This window comes from Bison bison, unplaced genomic scaffold (assembly GCF_000754665.1).
Source record: "Bison bison bison isolate TAMUID 2011002044 unplaced genomic scaffold, Bison_UMD1.0 scf7180017847282, whole genome shotgun sequence".
Taxonomy (NCBI): domain Eukaryota; kingdom Metazoa; phylum Chordata; class Mammalia; order Artiodactyla; family Bovidae; genus Bison; species Bison bison.
Window position 1 is genome coordinate 11,847 of NW_011477855.1, and position 17,333 is coordinate 29,179.

The 17,333-nt window shown below is 50.4% G+C and overlaps 2 protein-coding genes across 2 annotated transcripts in view; both read left to right on the forward strand.

Moving 5' to 3' along the window:
* The window catches only part of LOC104990351 (sialic acid-binding Ig-like lectin 8), a 6,090-nt gene extending 801 nt beyond the window's left edge, over positions 1–5,289 (forward strand). The window contains exons 2-7 of the mRNA XM_010842390.1: positions 35–133; positions 421–468; positions 3,606–3,863; positions 4,092–4,185; positions 4,456–4,537; positions 4,860–5,289. Coding sequence (XP_010840692.1) covers positions 35–133; positions 421–468; positions 3,606–3,863; positions 4,092–4,185; positions 4,456–4,537; positions 4,860–4,892 — 614 coding nt within the window. The 3' untranslated portion in view covers positions 4,893–5,289. The remainder of the gene's footprint in view (positions 1–34; positions 134–420; positions 469–3,605; positions 3,864–4,091; positions 4,186–4,455; positions 4,538–4,859) is intronic.
* Positions 5,290–10,058: 4,769 nt separating this feature from the next.
* On the forward strand, positions 10,059–13,604 carry LOC104990406 (sialic acid-binding Ig-like lectin 14). The gene is given in 8 exon segments (XM_010842478.1): positions 10,059–10,092; positions 10,156–10,301; positions 10,304–10,541; positions 10,730–11,008; positions 12,535–12,617; positions 12,619–12,802; positions 13,168–13,303; positions 13,550–13,604. Coding segments are annotated over 8 exon segments (1,155 nt in total).
* Positions 13,605–17,333: the final 3,729 nt, after the last annotated feature.

Consider the following 17,333-nt stretch of genomic DNA (forward strand, 5'->3'; position numbering starts at 1 on the left):
TAAGCGGGGCACGCCCCCCATCTTCTCCTGGAAGGGGGCCACCGTCTCTTCCCAGGTTGTCACAACAGCCCTCTCATCGGTGCTCACCCTGACTCCCCGGCCCCAGGACCACGGCACCAAGCTCACCTGTCAGGTGACCTTGCCTGGAGCTGAAGTGACCACAGCGACGGTCATCCGCCTCAACGTGTCCTGTGAGAGCTGGACCAGGACGCCCGGGTCCCTGATGGGGCCGGAGGGCAGAGGGGAAGGGGGCACCAGGGCCTCAGACACCGGGTTCTGGAATCCAGGCTGGGAGGGGGTCAGGAGGATGCCCGCCCCCACCCCCACCCTTTCCCCGTTTCTGCAGCTCCTGGGGACACTGGGCCCAGATCCACCAAGGCCTCGCCAGTGACGTGGATCCACCATGTCTCTCTGTCCCAGACCCTCCACAGAACTTGACTGTGACTGTCTTCCAAGGAAACAGCACAGGTAGGAAGGAGGTCCCCTCCTGGGCTGTCGGGAGCGAGGCTGCTTCTGGCTCAGGGCTGGGCTGGTCTCTGCTGGTCCCTGACTCACTCTGGACCCACCCCAGTGACCAGAGCCCCCTAGTGGGTGAACCCAGTGGTCCCTGCCCGTCCTCTTCCCCCATGGCCGCTGTGCCCAGCTGTCCCCACCTCCCCTCACTCCCCTGGGACTTGTTCACTTCCTCCTCCGCTCCCCAAGAGCAGGGCGACATCCACAGGGCAGAGCCCACCCCTCAAAGCCCCTCACCACCCACGACCTGACTCCTTCAGCTCTGCTGTTTATTTCCTCCCAATAGTTTTACATTTAAAAACATTTTTTATTTAAATAGTTTTACATTTAACATTTTATTTTTGGCTGCACTGGGTCTTCATTGCTGCACAGGCTTTTCTCTAGTTGTGGCAAGCAGGGGCTACACTCTGCTTTTGCTGTAGGGTTTCTCACTGCGGTGGCTTCTGTTGTTGCAGAGCACGGATTCTAGGTGTGCAGGCTGCAGTAGTTGCGGTGTGTGGGCTCAGTAGTTGTGGCTCCTGGGCTCTAGAGCACAGGCTCAGTAGTTGTAGCACACGGGCTTAGTTGCCCTGTAGCGTGTGGGATCCTCCCAGACCAGGTATCAAACTCATGTTTCCTGCATTGGTGGGTGGATTCTTTACTGCTGGACCACCAGGGGAGTCCTCTCCCAATAGTTTGTAATTTACGTCTATTTTGACAGGTTATGTATTGTTGTTCTGTCACTTAGTCATGTCCAACTCTTTGCAACCCTAAGAACTGCAGCACGCCAGGCTTCCCTGTCCTTCACTATCTCCTGGAGTTTTCGCAAACTCATGTCTATTGAGTCAGTGATGCCATCCAACCATCTCATCCTCTGTCGCCCCCTTCTCCTGCTGCCTTCAGTCATTCCCAGGTCTTTTCCATTGAGTCGGCTCTTCGCATCAGGTGGCAAAAGTATTGGAGCTTCAGCTTCAGCATCAGTCCTTCCAATGAATACTCAGTGTTGGTTTCCTTTAGGATTGACTGGTTTGATCTCCTTGCAGTCTAAAGGATTCTCAAGAGTCTTCTCCAGCACCACAGTTCGAAAGCATCAATTCTTCAGTGCTCAGCCTTCTTTATGGTCCAACTCTCACATCTGTTCATGACTCGTGGAGACACCATAGCTTTGACTATATGGACCTTTGTCAGCAAAGTGATGTCTCTGCTTTTTAATATGCTGTCTAGGTTTGTCATATGTATTTCACAGAATCAAAAATTCAAAATGTTCAGCAGAGTCTGTCTTCAGACACCCAGTCCCCTCGTGGGAAGTTACCTGTGTCCATGAGCTGCTCTGAGCCTTGGTTTGCTTGCCTAAAGCATCTTAGGCATCCTTTGATAGCAGTAGTTCAGACATCCCTATTCTTCTTCAGGACTGTGGAATGCTCCAGTGCATAGATGAATTCTGAGTTCCTGTGCATCTATCAGTGGGAAATTGTGGTGTTCCTTTTATTCTACTAACCGAAACACTGCATGAGTTATCTTGTAACTATTGTAATATTCTTTTATATTCTTTCCATTATGCTTTATCATGGGATATTGAATATAGTGGGCTTCTCTGGTGGCTCAGATGGTAAAGAGTCCACCTGCAATGTGGAAGGCCTGGGTTCGATCCCTGGGTTGGGAAGATGCCCTGGAGGAGGGAATGCAAACCCACTCCAGTATTCTCGCCTAGAGAATCTCCATGGACAGAGGAACCTGGCAGGCTGCAGTCCATGGGGTCACAAAGAGTCCAACATGACTGAGCGACTGAGCATACATACACAGTGATTTTCACAGTGCTTAGACGGACAGGCTACCCATTCCAGTATTCTTGGGCTTCCCTGGTGGCTCAGATGGCAAGGAATCTGCCTGCAATATGGGAGACCTGGGATCAATCCCTGGATTGGGAAGACCCCTGGAGGAGAGTATGGCAACCCACTCCAGTATTCTTGCCTGGAGAATCCCATGGAGAGAGGAACCTGGTTGGCTAATCCATAGAGTCGCAAAGAGTTGGACACGACTGAAGTGACTTAGCATGTGTGCATACCCGCAGCTACATTTATCAATCACATTTGCTTCTCCCACTTTGAGTTTAAAAAAACAAATGCCACTATTCGTCCTGTGGCCTCATTTCTGAAAGCCCCCCCACACCCACCCCAACCCCTTCCCTCCAGCCTTGCAAGTCTATGTGCTTTTCCCCGATATGCACAGGCCTTGGTCATCTTTGCAAGCTCTGTTCCTCCTTCCCTTAATGCCCTTCCAACCCTTCATCATCATCTTGCCGTCCCTGCTTTCCTTTTTACACTTGACTGCAGATGTTACCTTCTCCAGGCCGCCCTCCTGGAGCTGACAGTAGCATTCACATTGCCATACCCAGGGGCTCTTGCCACCCAGAGTCACTGCCACCATAAGTAATATGTGGTGTTGTGAGCCCCTGTTCCTGGGCCCGAGTTCCTCACCAGACTGTTTCTAAGAGTGAGCCTCCTTGTTTAGTTCCTATCGCTAAGTCATGTCTTAAGTCTTTTGTGACCCCATGGACTTTAGCCCACCAGGCTCCACTGTCCATGGGATTCTCCAGGAAAGAATACTTGAGTGGGTTGCCATTTCCTCCTCCAGGGGATCTTCCCAACCCAGGGATTGAAACCGCATCTCCTGCACTGGCAGGCAGGTTCTTTACCACTGAGCCACCAGGGAAGCCTGAGCCTACTTGGAGACAGCTTGTTAAATCAGTAAATTGGTGTCAAGTGAAACCATGAATAAGGGATAAGAGTTTTCAGAGTCAATGTGGGTTCTAAATGAAGGGCATGTGGAATTAACGGCAGGGCTGACAGCACTTAGAGGTGTCCTGTGTAGGCCAAGAGCCTCCCTGTTTGCTTCGTGGGGACTGGATCCACCAGGCAGAGCCCATCAGCGCCGACTGAGCACACAGCGGTGCTGAGGGACCACGCTCACTCTGTCTCTCTGGATCCCTCTCACAGAGTCTGTGATTCTCCCAGTCACTGTCTGTGGGCTGCTCCCTCTCAGCCGGCTTCCAAGTATATCTTCCTCTTCCTCCCAGTCTCTGGGTCTCTGACTCTCGGTCTCCTTTTCTCTAGCATCCAAAGCCCAGGAGAACGGATCCTCTCTTTCAGTCTCGGAGGGCCAGTCCCTGCGCCTGGTCTGCGTCGTTGACAGCAACCCCCCCGCCAGGATCAGCTGGGCCCGGGGGAGCCTGACCCTCAGCGCCTCACCGCCCAGCCACCCAGAGATGCTGGAGCTGCCGCGGGTGCTCACAGGAGACGAAGGGGAGTTCACCTGCCGAGCTCAGCACGCCCTCGGCTCCCAGCACGTCTCCCTGAGGGTCTCGCTGCAGAGTGGGTGTCCGGGGGCTGCCCGCGGAGGCCCACCCCCGCCCACAGGCAAACGAGTGCCCCCGACAACTGCTGGGAGGGCAGGTGGCGGGGTGGGGGGACGCGGGCACGTGGGGTCCTCCATCCGGTGAGTGAGGGGAGCCTGGAAGGCCAGGGACCGCAGTCCACCTGGGAGCGGGAGGACAAGGCTGAGGACCAGCGGGTGACGCGGCTTCGTCCACTCTCCCTCAGGGCGGTCAGCGCGCCCGGCAGAGGCGGTCCTGGTAGCCATCTGGGAAGCGGCTGTCAAGACCCTGCTCCTCCTCCTCTGTCTCCTGGGCCTCCTGTGAGCACTGCCCCGGGAGAGGAGGCTGAGGGGAGGGCAGGAGGCTGAGGGGAAGGAGGATGGCCAGGGGCACCTGAGGATTCCGCTTGGGGACCGGCTTCACACCCCGCCCCCCCAGCCCACTGTCAGGGATAGAGGTCCCTGCTGTGGGGCCAACCGCCCTGTCCCACCCCTCCTGTCCCTGAACCACGGCTGGGGGGCGGGGGGTGAGTCCGCATCCCCTTTGAATTCCAATCGGAAAAGTCTGCAAGAGCCTGGTCTGTCCTGCAGAGTGAGGTGCTGCACAAGGACTTCAGCCAGGCCAGCAGGGGGCGTGTCAGAGGCAAAGGAAACCCCCCCTTTAACCCCTCAGGTGAGTGATGGGGCATCTCACCACCAACATCCCAGTGCACACCTCCGCTGGGATGACTCCTGGGATTGCTACATTCGGGGCGGCCAAAACTCAGCTGCCATTTTCCTTCTCAAACCCGTTGCTCTACTGGGTTTCTTGTCCCGTCGATGACAGCCCCCATCTGAAGGCCAGAAGGGGATGGGGTGCAAGGTGGGTGAGGGGGGCGGGGTGAGAGGGCAAGGCGGGCCAGGGTGCTAGGCGAAATTGCCCGCCTTTAATCCCCGCCCCCTTCTATGGATCCAGCAAATTACTAAAGGCTCCCCGACTTTCCCCCTAAGCACAGCTCATCTTGAAGCCCATCTCCTCCCCGTCCTGACCCTGGTCCTTCCAGCAGCCTCATCTCTTCCCTGAGTCGCTGAACCCATGCATCGCCTGCTTCCTCTAGCTGGGAAGCACGGCCCTCGGGTCAGAGGACTCACCAGAGACGGTTCGTCCACTGCCCGCACAGTCGGAGCAGCTCTGTTTCCTCCCCACGCAGGGGATGGAGCGGCCCACACCACAGGCTGGATTCTAAGTCTCGGCGGGCTCTGCCCTGCTGACTCTCCACCCAGAGTTTCTGTCTGGGATGATGAAAGCATTCTGGAAATGGACAGTGGTGATGGTTTCACTAACATGGTGATGTACTTACTGCCACTCAGGCGTAACACATGGTTATTTAGTTGCTGAGTCATGTCCATTTTCTTCAATGCCATGGATTGTAGCCCGCCAGGCTCCTCAGCCCATGGGTTTTCCCCAGGCAAGAATGCTGCAGTGGGTTGCCATGTCCTTCTCCAGGGGATCGTCCCCACCCAGAAACTGAACCTGAGTTTCCTGCTTGGCAGGCAGATTCTTTACCATTGAGCTACCTGGGAAGCCCTAAAGTGTACTGTATACAATGTTAAAAATGATTTTTATTTTATGAGTATTTTACTGAAATAAAGCAAAAGGAATGAGGAACACTTCCGTCTTCATGGTGCTGTCATTATGTGGACAAGAAGTTTTTAAAATATATTATGAATAAAATTAGAGCGCATCAGCTAATCACACATATTTGGAGGAAAATCACACAAGGAAAGGTGCAGGATCTGAATGGCTATTTAGCTCAGAATTAGCCAGAGAGGATCCAGGGCAGCAAAAAAGAGAAGTGACAAGACTGCTGGGTACTCCAGGCAGAAGGTGATGCTGCAATGGACCAAGGAGGCCGTGTAGACAGGGAGGGTATATTTGGATCTGTTGTGAAAGTCAAGCTAATTTCTTTTTTATTTTACCATGCTTATTTATTTATTTGCCCAGCCAGATCTTAGTTGCAGCATGTGGGATCTTCAGTGACAGCATGTGACTCTTAGTTACAGCCTGTGGGATCTAGTTCCCTGACTGGGGTATTGAACCAGGCCTCCTGCCTAGGGAGCAGGGAGTCTTAGCCACTGGACCACCAGGGAAGTACCTGAAATTTTTTAGTGGAGGTAAATATTTTAGTGGTGGTAAGTGAGGGAAAAAGAGGAGTGAAGATGATGTTGAAATGTTTCTCCTGAACAACTGGGCAGGTGGAATTGTGTTATGTGGAGGGCTTCAGGGGCTTCCCTGGTAGCTCAGTTGGTAAAAAATCCACCTGCAATGCAGAAGACCCTGGCTCGATTCCTGGGTCGGGAAGATCCGCTGGAGAAGGGATAGGCTACCCATTCCAGTATTCTTGGACTTCCTTTGTTGCCAGGAGCCGGCATATTGCATATTGAGTGCATATTGCATATTGAGTGCAGCACTTTCCACAGCATCATCTTTCAGGATCTGGAATAACTCAACTGGAATTCTATCACTGCCGGTAGCCAGCGTGAGGAGCTCCGCCCATGACAAAGGTCATGAGGAAGGAGGCTCGGCATACGCAAAGGCGGGATCGAGCTTCAGGAGTCCCCCTGGAAATTCTCGAGCATATACCCCCAAAACCAGAGTCTGCCTACTTTCTGCTTTGTGCTTTCACCTATACCTCTGACTTTACGGGGGGCTGTCCCCCACTACCTCTCTCTGAAAAAAGAGTTAGCTTACAGTTCCAGTTAATAATTCCTGGGTGTGACAGTGTTTAACCTACAAACTCCTTTGGAAATCCTCTAGCCTGCCTGAATAGGTTTTTCCGGCCATGTGTGACTGTTCAGAGCCTCCCAACTGTGAGAGGCAGGAGGTGTTCTAAACTGTCTAAACACAGATTCTTTTGAGTAGTTAAAAGATTGATTAGAAATTGTATTGGTGAAGGGATTTTCACTTGTTGGGCCAATGTTTGCTGCTAAGTTTCCATATCCCTTACTTGCTGTGTCCCTGGCAGTGTATTGATTAATATAATTGGTGTAAGTAGTAGCTTTAATGTTTGTAACCTGGGACCCTTGAGTTAATTCTTTTTCTTGTTATAGCCCACCACACCTTTGCTCTGTAGGAATGCAACTTTATCTAATGCTTTTGGAGGGTGGCTCCTGACCAATCACCTTTAGAGAAAAATACATTTTCTGAAGAAAGGGTCTTAAAATGTTAACAGGCCTCCGGGCCAGAAGATGATGTAAATTACCTAAGCTTTTGCATATGATAAGTTTGCAGAAAGAAAGCCTGGCTTGCTGCCTGACTCTACCCCTTCCCCCATTATCCTCTATGCATAACTTAAGGTATAAAAACTACTTTGGAAAATAAAGTGCGGGCCTTGTTCTCCGAAACTTGGTCTCACCATGTCGTTCTTTCTCTTACCTTCTGGCTGAATTATTCAGCCTCTTTTCTCCACTGAATTTCCTCACTGAGCTATCCTTATTTCAGCCTCTTTTCTCCACTGAATTTCCTCACTGAGCTATCCTCATTCTATTACTCTTTATATCCTTAATTAACATTTAATTAAGCAATTGTTTCCTGATCTTCGCCTACGCCGTCTCTCCTTCGAATACCCTGGATCAGCCAGGGCTGGTCCCCAGCACTTTGTGGCTCAGCTGGTAAAGAATCTGCCTGCAATGCGGGAGACCTGGGTTCGATCCCTGGGTTGGGAAGATCCCCTGGAGAAGGGGAAGGCTACCCACTCCAGTATTCTGGCCTGGAGAATTCCATGGACTGTATAAGACTTCAGAGAGTAGGGATTCGAAATGCAATGTTTTTTTTCTGAGAAGCCCCTTGATATGCACCTGTGATGCCAGGGAGTGAGCTGGACAGGAATGTCTGGAGATCAGGAGAGGGCTCCAAGACAGAGACCTTCAAATGTATAGTTAAGATAAGATGATCACAGATGAGATAAAAGGAAAAGGGGGTGTGGGTTGGTGGAATGATAAGGGAACAGTACTCCTCAAAAATTAAAAATGGAATGAACATCTGATTCATTAATTTTACTTCTGATATCCATCAAAGAGAACTGGGATCAGGGGCTCTCAGAGACATTTGCACATAGGTCTCAGAGATACTGGCATGTTCACAATAGCCAAGTGATATAAGTGACCCAAGTGCCCATCAACAGTTGAACAGACAGACAAAATCATGGAATGTTACTCAGCCTGAAAAGTGAAGGAATTTCTGATACATGCTAGCACACGGATGAACTAAGGAAATTATGTAAGTTGGATAACCATATATGATTCTGCTTACACGAGGTACCTAATGTAGTCAAATTCCTAGAGATAGAAAATAAAACTGTGGTTGCCAGGAGATGTGAGGAAAAAGGAATCTGGATTTGGTATTTAGAGTTTCGACGTTTTCATCTTCAAAACAGTTATCTTTCTTTATCACTGGATTGAAAAATAAAACCATCAGTTCAATTCAATTGCTCAGTCGTTTGAGCTCTTTGCAATCCCATGGACTGCAGCACACCAGGCTTCCCTGTCCATCATCAAGTCCCGGAGCTTGCTCAGACTCATGTCCATTGAGTCGGTGATGCCATCCAACCACCTCATCCTCTGTTGTCCCCTTCTCCTCCTGCCCTCAATTTTTCCCAGCATCAGGATCTCTTCCTGTGAGTCAGTTCTTTGCATCAGGTGGCCAAAGTATTGCAGCTTCAGCTTCAGCATCAGTCCTTCCAATGAATATTCAGGACTGATTTCCTTTACGATTGACTGGATTGATCTCTTTGAAGTCCAAGGGACTCTCTACACCTCAACACGTTTTCTCTAACACCAGAGTTCAAAAGCATGAATTCTTTGGTGCTCAGATTTCTTTATGGTCCAACTCTCACATCCATACATGACTACTGGAAAAACCATAGCTTTAACTAGATGGACCTTTGTCAGCAAAGTAATGTCTCTGCTATTTAATATGCTGTCTAGGTTGGCCATAGCTTTTCTTCCAAGGGTCAAGTGTCTTTTAATTTCATGGCTGCAGTCACCATCTGAATTAATTTTGGAGCCCAAGAAAACAAAGTCTCTCACTGTTTCCATTGTTTCCCCATCTATTTGCTGAGAAGTGATGGGACCAGATGCCATGATCTCAGTTTTTTGAATGTTGAGTTTTAAGTCAGCTTTTTCACTCTCCTCTTTCACTTTCATCAACAATCTCTTTAGTTCCTCTTCGATTTCTGCCATAAAGGTAGTGTCATCTGCATATTTAAGGTTATTGATATTTTTCCCAGCAATCTTGATTCCAGCTCGTGCTTCATCCAGCCTGGCATTTCGTTTGAATGATGTACTCTGCATAGAAGGTAAATAAGCAGGGTGACAATATACAGCCTTGATGTACTCCTTTCCCAATTCGGAACCAGTCCCTTTTTCCATTTCAGGTCCTAACTGTTGCTTGTTGACCTACATACAGATTTCTCAGAAGGCAGGTACTCATTAAAAAAAAAAAAAAAACTTCCCAAAATGCTGCTGGGACACACAGCAATATCTCCTGTGACACGTCTCAGAGCAGTGCTGTGTGTCGGGGGAGAAAGTGAGGGCCCCGGGTAGGGGGCATCTCTCCGGCCGGGACCAGGTGAGTCGTATCCCTTCTGGTCTCCAGGTCACCACCCAGAGAAGCTCACTGCTGGGGTGATGCGTGAATGGGTGGCTGGCTGCTGCCTTCACTCCACCCAGGAGCCCCTTCTTGTCTTCTGCTCCAGACACTCCCACAGACCGTAAAGAGCCCTGCATCTCACAGGAATGACCACCCAAGGGTCTCCGTGAGGCTGTGACTCTCCAGGTCAAGAGTGGAGTTGAGCAGCGCCCTGGTGTAGACAGCCGAGCTCAGATGGGAGAACCTTAGAAGGCCGCCTGAGTCCCAGCCCTCCGTGCCCTCACAGGTCTGAGCTCCGGTGCTGGAGGGACGAGCCCCAGATGGGGGTCAGGACAGGGGTCCTCTGCTTGTCTGCTCCTCTCTGGGCAGGTCTCCGGGGTCTCTGGGCCCAGGGGTGTCCTGTCTGCTGTGTGTGGAGGGGGAGGAGCTCCGGCTCTGAAGTTCCTCTTCTATGAACAGTTTCTTGCTCCTCCCCAGCTTCCCACGGGTCTCCCCGCAGCCCTACCTCCCTCTCCCTTCCCTTCTCTTTTCACACAAGGACGCCCAGACACCCTCCGGCTCAGACATGCTGCCACTGCTGCTGCCGCTGCTGTGGGCGGGTGAGTGGACGGCGGGGCAGGGGTCGCGGGGCGGGGGCTTGGCTGATCCTCAATTCCCCGCAGGGTCCCTGGCTTATAATTCGAGATACTGGCTGGACGTGCAGCCGTCCGTGTCGGTGCAGGAGGGCTTGTGTATCCGCGTGCCCTGCTCCATCTACTATCCCAGGGAAGGCTGGAAAGACTCCGACGCAGCTCATGGCTACTGGTTCCTAGAAGGGGTGGATACCGATGGAGATCCGTGGTGGTGGCCACAAACAACCCAGCGCATGCAGTGCTCAGCGAGACCCAGGGCCGATTCCTCCTCCTTGGAGACCCCCGGACCAAAGACTGCTCCCTGGACATCAGAGAGGCCCAGAGGAGGGACACAGGAGTATACTTCTTTAGGTTGGAGAGAGGGCCTACTGTGAAATATAATTATAAATGGCATCTGCTCTCGGTCCATGTGACAGGTAAGGATGGGGCCAAGTGGAGGGCATACATACAGGGGTCCTGAGGGTCCCCAGGGCAGGGTGGGAGGGGAACCCTGTCTTCTCATCCTGGGGGGGACCCAGGGGTACAGGATGCTGGGGAACAACTGCTCTGAGGGGCACACAGGGGTCCCCCCTCCAGTCCTGGGTCTGCGTCTCCGCCTCTCCAGCTCTGACAGACACACCTGACATCCACGTCCAGGGGACCCTAGCATTCGGCCGCCCCACCAACCTCACCTGTGCGGTGCCATGGGCCTGTGAGAGGGGGACGCCCCCCACCTTCTCCTGGACCGGGGTCGCCCTCACCTCCCTGCACCCCCAGAGTCCCCACTCCTCAGTGCTCACCCTCACCCTGCAGCCCCAGGACCACGGCACCAACCTCACGTGTCGTGTGTCCTTCCCTGGAGCTGGTGTGAGCACATACGTGACCATCAGGCTCAATGTGTCCTGTGAGTGGGGAGCCAAGAGCCTGGGTCCTGGAGGATGCGGGGGAAGGAGATGAAGGGTCCTGGGTGGGATACTCAGGGACTCTTCTTGGAGACAAGGTGGGGTGAAGATGGAGACTTCTGCCTCACCCCTTACTCCTGACCCCCCATCACAATGCAGCAGGAGTTTTATTCCTTTCTCTTCCAGATGCCCTGCAGAACCTGGATATTCGGATCTTCTGGGAAAACAGCACAGGTGTGAGATCCCTGGGCAGCATGGAGGTCAGATGGGGGGATGCTGTGAAGACTGAACAGAATCAGGCCCCTCACCACTCATCCCCTCTCGGCTCCTGCGTCTCCCCTCCCCTGTCCCCCACTCTGTCCCCTGGCAGGACTCTCTCTGGGCCACTGTGGACTCCTAGGTGACTATTTGCTGTCATTTCCCCTTGTTCCCTCTCTTCCCACCTCTCCTCACCCCTCACTTTCCCATGCCATCCTTTCCCTGATTCTCTGTCAGTTTCCTGACTGTGCCATCTCCACCTGCCAGGAGTCTGAATTCCCAAGCTGGGTACCAGGCTCCTGGTCTTCCCTCGTGGCTCAGATGGTAAAGAATCCACCTGCAATGCAGGAGACCCAGGTTCGATCCCTGGGTCAGGAAGATCCTCTGGAGAAGGGAATGGCTACCCACTCCAGTATTCTCACCTGGAGACTTCCACGGACAGAGGAGCCTGGCAGGCTACCGTCCATGGAGTTTCAAAGAGTCAGACATGACTGGGTGACTAACACTAACTAACAGCAGGTTCCTGCCCATTTCTGCAGGAGGGCAAGGTCAAGTTCATTCACCCTGGAGTTTTCTAGCCTCCACACTGAAGCCCCTCACAAAGCTCTGTCCTGAGTGTCCTCCACTTCCCCTTGGTTGGGAGCCTCTGATCTGAGTAATCAGAGTCTACATCTCAGAAATTCCTTTAGACTGTGTCTCACCCAACCCTCCCCAAGACTTAGTTTGCAAGCTTGTCTTCCTGAAAATGCCTCACGTCTTCCCCTTCTCCACCTCCATGACCACAGCCTCAGCTCAGGCCCGCATTCTCTCTCTCACCTGGACTTGGAGCAGCCTCCCCTCTGGCCTGTCAGCCTCTAGTCGTGCCTTGTCCAGCCTGCCATAACTGGGGCCACGAAGGGGTGTCTGCAGGCCCAGAGCTGACCCTCCTCCTTCCCTCCATCTCCCTTCTCCTTCATCACCTGTGTCAGGCCTGCATGTGGCCAGACCCACATGTGTCCATGCCCGGCACGTGGTCACACATCAGAGGCCACCTCCTTGGATATTATCTCCCAGGTTGAGATAACATCTTCTTCTAACATCCATCCCCCTGTCCTGGGTTCACTGAGTTGCCTCTCCTGCCCCCGCCCCTGACCTCCAGGGTGGGGGGGCCTTCACCCCTACTTGCCCTTGCCTGTGATGAAATCTCAGGGCCACTGTCCTATATCTGGGAGGACAGAGAGGGGAGAAGGGCCCCTCAGCCCTGCACTTCCTGCTCTCTCTGTCTTCCCAGTCCCCAAGATCCTGGGCAATGCCACCTCCCTGAGAGTCTGGGAGGGCCAGTCCCTGCGCCTGGTCTGTGTCATCGACAGCAACCCCCCCCCCCCCCCCCGCCAATGTAAGCTGGTCCCGGGGAAGCCTGACCCTGAGCCCCTCCCAGCCTCTGGATCCTGGGGTCCTAGAGCTGCCCCGGGTGGTCTTAGGGGATGGAGGAGAGGTCACCCGCAGAGCTCAGCACCCGAGCGGCTCCAGCCTCGTGTCCTTAAACCTAGTTGTACTGGGTGAGTAGAAGCACTGATGCCCCTGTTCTCTATTTTTTGGCTGTGCTGGGTTTTCACTGCTGTGTAAGATCTTTCTCTGGTTGCTTTGCTTGGGCTTCTTATTGTGGTGGGTTCTCTAGTTGTGGAGCACAGGCTCTATGCGCGTGGGCTCAGTAGTTGTGGCACACGGGCTTAGTTGCTTTGCAGCAAGTGAGATCCTCCCGGACCAGGGATGGAATGGGTGTCCCCTGCATTGGCAGGTGGAGTCTTAACCACTGAACCACCAGGGACATCCAGATGCTTCTCTTTCAGAGCTGGGGCCGTAAGCGGGGCTAAGGTGTGAACTCACACCTCTCCTCTACCTTCTTCCTCTCTTCCTCCTGTAGGTGTCTCCTCTTTCTGCCCCCAAGACTTTGGGGAGAATCAGGGCTCCTGGCCCCTGGTCCTCACCCTGCTTAGGGGCGCCCTGATGGGAGCTGGTTTCCTTCTTACCTGTGGCCTCAGCTGGATCTACTACAGCAGGTGAGAAGCACTTTCAAGGTGTCCCTGGATTTGAGGGAGGGGGAGAAGGGACACCTCCTGTGGCCTTCTGTCTTGTCCTTTCCAGAGCAAACCCTCCATGAAACTGACTCCAACACATCCGGTGAAGAAACCAACAAACCGAACTCTTATTTCTGATCTGTGTTTCGCTTACAGGTTCAGAAGGTCACGGGGGAGTAGGGTTAGGAGGTGTGAGTAAGCCTGGTCCTTCCTGGGGGTGCTCCAGAGGTCTGTGGACAAGGAGGTGCTAAAGGACCTGGCCCCAAACCTTACCCAGGAATAACACCTCATCACATCTGGTCTCCAGGTGTCTTGCTGATAGTTCTACAGGAATGGTTGGGAGGGCAAGGAGGAAATAGATGTTCTTATTACAAAATTGGACTATGCCACACGTAATAGTTTTTCTTCTTGTGCTTACAAGAAGTGCTTACTTCCAATAGTGCTTACCTTGGAGTGGTTTGATATGCCCATAATGCGACCCGTAAAAACATGATGTGTGAAAGTGTTAGTTGCTCAGTCATGTCCAATTCTTTGCAATCGTATGGGCTGTAGCCCGCCAGGCTCCTCTGTCCATGGGATTTCCCAGGCAAGAATACTGGAGCGGGTAGCCATTCCCTCCTCCAGGGGATCTTCCCAATCCAAGGATCGAACCTGGGTCTCCTGCATTTGCAGGCGGGTTCTATACCAACTGAGCCACCAGTGAAGCCCCCTTGTTCCTGTTTTCTGATTTTTGGCCTTGAGGCAAGTGAGATCTCAGCTTACTGACCAGGGATCCAACCCACACCCTCTGCATTGGAAGGTGAACTCTTAACCACTAGCCCATGAAGGAAGTCCCAAAGGAGATTTTTTTTTAATTAGAAAATTTAACTATTATATGTTTAGGCATATATGAATAATTTCAGTTGCTCTTCATTATTTTATTGTAAAAACAACATGCCCTAAGGGGGCTTCCCAGGTGGCTCAGTGGTAAAGAATCCACCTACCAATGCAGGAGACACAAGAGGTGCAGGTTTGACCTCTGGGTCAGGCAGGTCCCCTGGAGAAGGGAATAGCAACCCACTGCAGTATTTTTGCCTGGAGAATCCAGTGGACAGAGGAGCCTGGCAGGCTACAGTCCATGGGGTCGCAAAGAGTTGGACACGATCGAGCCACTAACACTTTCACACAAGGAAAAACATAAGAGGCTTTTCCTGTGGAGAGAACATGGAAAATGGACCCACTGTGGCTAACAGGGACCCCAAATAAACTGGAGCCAGGCAGTCATGACAGACATAGGGTTCAATCACGTACACTGTGTTCTTAGAAAAACCACAAACAAAAACTGTAAGAATTTCTGATTGTGCTAAGATTTTTACTAGAAAAACCGCTCAGGACATGCTCTGATGACAGCCATCATCGGAAACTACAGGTCAGCCAGCAAGGACTTGTGGTCCGTCTGCCGGGGCCATCCGGTCTCTTTTTGCAAGTCCTATTGCTTCCATGGTTTGTGCTTTTCGGAGTCCCTCACCTCTTCACCTCCAAGGAACATACTTTTGGTAACAGCCAAAGGCTTCTTATCCCTGGTTTGCAAACCTTGTGAACAATAAAGCTGCCCTTTCGCTTTAAGGTAACCCTGCCTCGTTTCTCAGATTTATTTGTAATTTAAGACGAGAGTATAGTTTCTCTGGGCTTCCCAGGTGGCTCAGTGGTAAAGAATCCTCCTGCCTGACACAGGAGATTCGGGTTTGATTCCTGGGTCAGGAAGAGGCTCTGGAGAAGGCAATGGCACCCCACTCCAGTACTGTTGCCCAGAAAATCCCATGGATGGAGGAGCCTGGTAGGCTGCAGTCCATGGGGTCGCACAGAGTTGGACACGACTGAAGCGACTTAGCAGCAGCAGCAGCAGCCTCGTTTCTCAGATTTATTTGTAATTTAAGACAAGAGTATGGTTTCTCTGGGCTTCCCAGGTGGTTCAGTGATAAAGAGTCCTCCTGCCCGACACAGGAGATGTGGGTTTGATTCCTGGGTCAGGAAGAGGCTCTGGAGAAGGAAATGGCAACCCACTCCAGTATTCTTGCCTGAAGAATCCCCATGGACAGAGGAGCCTGACGGGCTACAGTTCATGGGGTCACAAAAGAGTCAAACACGACTTAGCCACTAAACAAAAACCAAATATTTTCTCTATAGTATCATTTTCCTTTTACCTGAAGGTCTTTTCCTATATTTTTGTAGTGTAGGTATGTTGGTAATGAATTCTCTTAGCCGTTGTTTGTCTATCAGTTTTTGCCTAAGACACTTTTATTGGATTAGGAATTCTAGGTTAAATTTTCCTCCTTTCTGTTGTTCAAATTATTTTGGCTTGCTTAGTTTCTTATGAGAATTCTGCTGTTACTTTCATCTTTCTTTGTAGTTTATATCTTTCTCTGGCTGGTTTTAACATTTTCTCTTTTTCATTGGGTTTAAAAAATTTGATTAAGGGAGTTCTCTGGCCATCCAGGGGTTAGGACTCCCCACTTCCATTGCCAAGGGCATGAGTTCAATCCCTAGTTGGGGAACTAAGATCCCACAAGCCATGAGGCATGGTTTAAAAATAAATTAAATAATTTAATTAATATGTGCCTTGGTGTGTAAATGTGTATGTATCTGTGTGTGAGTGAGAGGGAGACAGACAGAGATTATCCTATTTGGAGTGTGTTAAGTATCTTGAATATGAAATTTTATACTTTTGATCAAATTTGTGAAATTGAAGTCAATGTTTATATATATTTTATTATACATATATTTCTATTATTTTATATATATATGTATATGTATGTATTTCTAGTCTTCCTGTCTCTATTCTCCTATTCTCCTCTGCATCTCCAATTTTACATATGTGGTATTGCCCAATATGATCTCATTATTGGCCCTGAGCATCTGTTCACCATTTCCAGTCTTTTTTCTCTATACTCTTCAGTTTGAATAGGATCTGTTCTATATCTTCAAGTTTACTGCTTATTCTTCCACAATGTTGAATCAGCTCTTAGTCTCATTCAGTGAAACTCTCATCTCAGATCATTTATTTTCATCTCCAGAAGTTTCTTAGTTTTTAATCTCATATTTCTTCTTTTATTGTGTTAATGTTTTCCTTTATGTCCTTGAGTATGTGGATCATATTTGTAATAAATGCTTTAATGTATCTGTCTGCTACGTCTGTTTGCTCTGTCATGTCTCACTGAGTCATTTTTCTTTCATTAAGTGTCATATGCTCCTACTTCTTTATGTCTAGTAATTTTTCACTGATTCCTGGACATTGTCAATTTTATGTGGTTGATGACGTGGTCTTGTATTTCTTTAAATAATACTAGTCTTTTTCTTGATGGCAGTTAAGTTATTTGCATGTTGGGTCAATATTTTAAGGGCTCTTTAATTTTTATTGAAATAGCATTGATGTACAATATTGTGTTAGTTTCAGGTGTACTACATAGTGATTTGACATTTGCATACATTATGAACTGATCACCATGGCGAGTCTAGTAACCACTTGTCCCAACACAAAGTTAGGACAGTATCATTGACCATATTCCTTATGTTGTTTATTGCATCCTTATGGCTTATTGTTTTTATAAGTGGTGGTTTGCAGTTAATCTCCTTTGCCTGTTTGGCCTCACCACCACCTCCAGCAACCACCCATTTGTTTTCTATGAGTCTGTTTTCATTTTGTTTTGTCTGTATGCTTTATTTTTTAGATTCCATGTACAGGATCATATGGTATTTGTATTTCTGTACCTGACTTATTCCACTTAGCATAATATGCCCTGCATGCATGTGTGCTAAGTCACTTCAGTCATGTCCAACTCTTTGCAGTCCTATGGATCATCACCCACTGGGCTCCTCTGTCCATGGGATTCTCCAGGCAAGAATACTGCACTGAGTTGCCATACCCTTCTCTAGGGGGTCTTCCTGATTCAGGGATCAAACCTGAGTCTCCTGCATTGAAGGCAGACTCTTTACCCTCTGAGCCACCAGAGAAGCCCCCTTAATATTCTGTAGA